General features: G+C 36.8%; 1 protein-coding gene across 1 annotated transcript; it reads left to right on the plus strand.

The window, feature by feature from the left end:
• On the plus strand, window positions 220–4,687 carry LOC109228898 (protein yippee-like At5g53940). Its single transcript, XM_019394147.1, has 5 exons — window positions 220–547; window positions 1,000–1,043; window positions 3,618–3,726; window positions 4,116–4,171; window positions 4,297–4,687. Exons 1-5 carry the CDS (start codon window positions 452–454, stop codon window positions 4,373–4,375), a joined length of 384 nt encoding a protein of 127 aa, XP_019249692.1. The 5' UTR covers window positions 220–451; the 3' UTR covers window positions 4,376–4,687.

Genomic DNA, 5,837 nt, shown 5'->3' on the forward strand with positions numbered 1-5,837 from the left:
TATATATATATATATATATATATATATATATATATATATATATATATATATATATATATAAAATGTTACTGTTTTAATAATCTAATTCGTCCAGCAAATAATTGAGTGATGAAGGAGAATTTGGGTAAAGTATTTATTAGTAATTTTTTTCAAAAAGGTATGCAATTACTTTGTAAAAACAAAAGTAATTAACAGCACAAAACCTCTGTAGTAAGACCAAAAAGCTTTAGGTCACAGACAATCATAATCAGAAAAGATAGTAGGTAGGTAGCCTTGTAATTAGTGAAATCAGGACCACCTATAATGTAGAGTGATTTTATTTTGTGTGTCACACAATCTGGGAGCCACCACACAAAATAAAAATTTTCTATAATGTAAGTCGGTGTACTTTTGTTGTTTTTTGGAGTTTCGGAATCTGTGGCTAAAACCTCAAACCCCTGTTTGTGTAAAAATGGGGAGGATATTTGTGGTGGATCTTCAAGGCACAACTTACAATTGCAAATTCTGCAAAACCCAACTTGCCCTTTCTGATGACCTTGTTTCCAGGGTAAAGTCCGCCCTCTTTGTACCCTCTATATTTTGGCTACAACTTAAATTCTTAGCTTTTTTATGTTCCTTATTGCAAATGTTACTACCTGTTTCTGCTTAATTTAGAAAGTTTTAAATTCCAGGAAGTGGTTAAAGATTTGGCCTTTCCAATGATGACCTATTGAACACTGCTTTTGATTAGAACTAAATTGCAGATTCTTCTCTGTTCAAGCTGACAGTTCCATTTTTCGATGCAATGTAGAAGCAGGAAAAATTAGCTGAAACTTCTTTAACTCTAACTCAACAACTTTTCTATCTCCTTGTTTAACTGTCAGCTTATTTGCTTTGCCGTGGTATATTGCCTGAGAAAATTGCTTTTGAGTTGAATTTTGCTGCATAAGTTGTACTGTAGTACTTAAATTTGCATGGTTAATTATGTCTGATGAAATCTCCTTTATGCTATTTGGTCAGGCTTTTCATTGCCGAAGGGGAAAAGCATACCTATTCAGTAATGCGTGAGTGCCTTTGAATTATTTTTTAACTTTGGATTGATACCAAGTCACTCTTGTTCTATGAGTGAATATGTTATTCTTACAATTTAATTTTTGATAACCTTGTTTTATTCTTCTTTTGTTTGGGGGGTGGGGTGGGGGGTGGGGGGGGGGGTTATGAAATTACTTGTTGAGAAAAGGATGATAGCAAAGTACAAGGGGAGTTTGAAGTTTAACCAAAAATGTACATATAGGAAAAAAAGGATATTGTAAAGAAATGAGCTTGAAACATATAGGAGCTTTTCACATTTGAGTTAAGTTTCAATGGCTCACAAGCATCAGCTAGTTATTATGTGCTTTTGAGCATGACGATTTGGCTTAGCCACATTTTCACACAATCGCTTGTACCATTTTTTGTTTGCCCTGGTGGTGTAACGTACTGACGCGCCACATTCAAGGGGAGGTGACGTGGTGCATACTATTTGCAGATGATATTATATTGATTGATGAGACACGAGGCGTTGTGAACGCGCAGTTAGTTGTTGAGAAAAGGATGATAGCAAAGTACAAGGGGAGTTTGAAGTTTAACAAAAAATGTACATATAGGAAAAAAAGGATATTGTAAAGAAATGAGCTTGAGGCATATAGGAGTTTTTCACATTTGAGTTACGTTTCAATGTCTCAAAAGCATAAGCTAGTTATTATGGGCATTTGAGCATGACGATTTGGCTTAGCCACATTCACACAAGTGTTGGTCGCTTGTACCATTTTTTGTTTGCCCTGGTGGTGAACGTATTGACGCGCCACATTCAAGGGGAGGTGCCGTGGTGCATACTATTTGCAGATGATATTGTATTGATTGACGAGACACGAGGCGTTGTGAATGCGCAGTTAGAGGTATGGAGGCAGACTCTGGAGTCTAAAGGTTTGAACTTGAGCAGGACCAAGACAGAATATTTGGAGTGTAAGTTTAGTGGTGAGACTCAAGGAGGGAAGGGGAGGTGTGGTGAGGCTGGACTTGCAGGTCAACCCTAGGAGAGGAAGTTTTAAGTACCCTGGGTCTATTATTCAGGGGGATGGGGAGATTGATGAAGATGTCACACATCGTATTGGGACGGGATGGATGAAATGGAGACTCGCTTCCGGTGTTTTGTGTGACAAGAAGGTGCCACCGAAACTTAAAGGTAAGTTCTATCGAGTGGTGGTCAGACCGACGATGTTGTATGGGGCTGAGTGTTGGCCAGTCAAGATTGCTCATGTCCAGAAGATGACGGTAGCAGATATGAGGATGTTGAGATGGATGTGCGGGCATACCAGGTTAGATAGGATTAGAAATGAGGTTATTCGCGACAAGGTGAGTGGCCCCTATTGAGGACAAGATGCGGGAAGCGCGGCTTAGGTGGTTTGGTCATGTGAGGAGGAGGAGCACAGACGCCCCGGTGAGGAGGTGCGAGAGGTTGACATTGGAGGGCCTACGGAGAGGTAGAGGTAGGCCAAAGAAGAGGTGGGGAGAGGTGATTAGGCAAGACATGGCGCAATTTCAGCTGACCGAGGACGTGACCCGTGATAGGTTGGTATGAAGGTCGAGAATTAGGGTAGTAGAGTAGGTAGTCTTGAGTGTGCATAACAGTAGTATTGGCACGCAGTCTCTCTTTCTGTTGGTAGTAGGTTTTTATGATTAACCGTGATTTTCTTTCATTGTTGATACCTTACTATCTTGCTGTTTTTATTCTGCTTTTATATGGCTTTTTGGTGCTGTCCCTTCTTGTCTATACAACAACAACAACAACATATTCTTCTTGTCTATATTTTCATTAATGTGGTACTTATGTTTTCCTCAGCCGAGGGTCTATTGAAAATAGTCTCTCTATCCTCACAAGGTAGGGGTAAGGTCTGCGTACACATTACCCTCCCCAGACCCCACAGTGTGGGATAATACTGGGTATGTTGTTGTTGTTGTTGGTCGCTTGTACAAGGTTGCTACATATTACATGTTCAACATGTATGTTTGCATATCTTCTTGCCCATCTATCTTCAAGAATTGGGCTTCCCTCGATGCCTACAAATATAGTTCAAGTGTTCATTATTGAAGTAATTAGTTGTCCATATTATTGGGCTATCAACCTAGGAAGTCAAAATGAAAGATAATGTAGCATGCTGGATTGAATTCTGTACTTCTATTGCGTAGTTGCTGTGTGTAGGATGAGTTTTTTTAGTGGCTGTAGTTGGTAGAAGATCACTTTGCTTCCTTAAAGATGTAGCTATTTTTAAAGCCTATTTTCTGATAGGAAGCTAAGATGAATCGTCTTTCAGCTCAAGCTGGTTGTTCAATTAAGGGTGGAATGAATTAGTTTATGTTAGGATTGGGAAGCGATCTCTTTCCAATGACGGTTTATTTTGAGAACTCCAAATTTTCAGATTCACATCAAAGACATCTAGTTCAATGATCTTCTTTATTTTGCCTTCTTCATGGTGCAATATATGTGTGTTGTTAGCACCAATTTTTTAGTATTTTTATTTTCCTTTGCAGCCCGATCATATTAATTTTCTCCTCCAGTATATGTGGAAGTTTCACCTTTCTGTCTGTCTATGATTCAGGGTGAATATAACTTTTGGACCTCATGAGGAGAGGATGATGCTTTCTGGAATGCACACAGTAGCAGATATATTTTGTTGTTGTTGTGGGCAGATTGTTGGCTGGAAATATGTAATTTCTCTTCTTCCTTCTACTTCTTTGTTCCCTCTAATCCCCTCTTGTTGGCACTGACGCAGAGTCAAAACACATGAGCATGGGAATACACACAAAAATAAAATGGAGGGAAACGGTCCCTCCTGCATTTCATACATACGTTCTGTTGTGCAGATAAATAATATACACACACTGCCAGTGTAAAGATTTGTTACACTATCACTGCACTTTAATCTATCGTTGTAGGTAACCTGCCTAATTTTCATGTACATATAGTTATCTTTTAGGTAATCTGATAGTGTAAAAGTTCTTTTACTCTGTAATGTATTTAAACTCAAACAATATACATACACTGATAGTTTTGCTAGACTTGTTAACGACTAGTATTTGGTGCATCTTCCACACAGGAGGCAGCCCATGAGAAAAGCCAGAAGTATAAAGAGGGGAAATTTGTCCTTGAAAGGTTCATTTCTCTCTTTTAAAATTATTATGTTCATTGGCATTAACATTTGCACCTTAAAAATGGTATTCACACTTTCAATGTTCCCTATATAACATTTATCTGCTGTTGATAATGTTTGTGAACAGAGGCAGGATTATTGATGGAGTTGACTCCGAGTTCTATATTGATACTCGTCCAAGCATGAGTGATGCTGAAGACGCATAACCTTGGTTTTCCGTCGTACCTAAATACAAAAATGATAATTCTATGGTTGTATCTTGTAGGACTTATCCAAAGAACTATTGTATCTTGTCGAAGATCTCCGCGAGTTTGTGGATATAGAAATGAAGTTGCTGCATAAGTTGTTTCTTTTATATGTATGGTTCATTAAATAAGTAGTTGTACCACCAGTCAATCCGATGTCTATCTCTAATGGTGTGATTTGGGTTTCTGGCCATGAGTGATGACTGTCAATTCTGCCTTGAGGCGTGAATAGGAACCTAAAATTTGGAGTTAATCCTAAGTTCTTGAGATGCATTTAATCTATGGATACGCCAGTCAAGTGGTCTGGAATGTATGCTTTCTGTTTTTGTATGAGTTGGAAGGTAAGGGAATGTCGAGCCTATTACGAAGAATTCGAAGGTTTCATCCGCTGATAGTGATAAAATCCCATCAAACTAGCCTTCCTCATAATGGAAATAGCAATAATGTTTTTTTCGTTTTAGGTATTGATTGATCGATTAAAAAGAGTAAACGTGAAAAAATAAACAAGTACATACGTTACTTTATCCTCAAGTTTTACCATGGATATCAATCTTTCGAAGAATTATTATAATCACTTATGGCCAGATGGCTATTGCTTATAATAGAGAAAAGAATTACAAGAAAATACACGTGCTTCACATCATAATAAAAAATGGCCCATATTTTTAAGTTTTACCCGGCCTAATTCATATTGTAAATATTTTGAAAGCACTAGTAAAAGCATTCGCTGACAAACCTTATTTTAAAATCCGTTTTCTTACGACCACTACTTTTAAAAGCTATAGAGTTAAATGTAGTTGGTCAAGTTACCCATTTCGTTTGATGTCACGATAAGAAAAACTTAATAGTGTATAATATTGTATAATAGTGTATATGGGTGTATAAATACCTCTTATACAGTTTTATACACCTTTATACAAGCATCTGTAGACGAGCTTCTTTCACGAATTTCAATTGTAATTCTTGTTCAAAACCAATCCAAATCTCCATTAAATGACTTCAAATTTTATATACAACCTCTTTATACTATTTCTAACAAGTTTAACTAACACCCAAGTCTAAATTTCTCACAAGATCAGATTTGAAATTTAAACCCATTTATTTAAGTTTGTTCAACAATGGTGGACCAATCTAAATCTTCATTAAATGACTTCAAGTTTTGAATACAACCTCCTTATACTATTTCTAACAAGTCTAAACAACATCCACTCCAAATTTCTCATAAAGATAGATTTAAAATTTTATCCCACTTATTTAAGCTTGTTCAACAATGGTGGATTATCTTAAAAATCTAATTTTTACCACCCAAATAGATTTGGTTTGTTGAACTAATGTTTGTGTCACAACTACTAATTCGAAGAATAGATTAAAAGCTTGAGCATTCTAAAAAAAAATTAAATAGTAATTTCGAGAACCTATTTGG

Source organism: Nicotiana attenuata, chromosome 7 (assembly GCF_001879085.1).
Source record: "Nicotiana attenuata strain UT chromosome 7, NIATTr2, whole genome shotgun sequence".
NCBI classification, from domain to species: Eukaryota; Viridiplantae; Streptophyta; class Magnoliopsida; order Solanales; family Solanaceae; genus Nicotiana; species Nicotiana attenuata.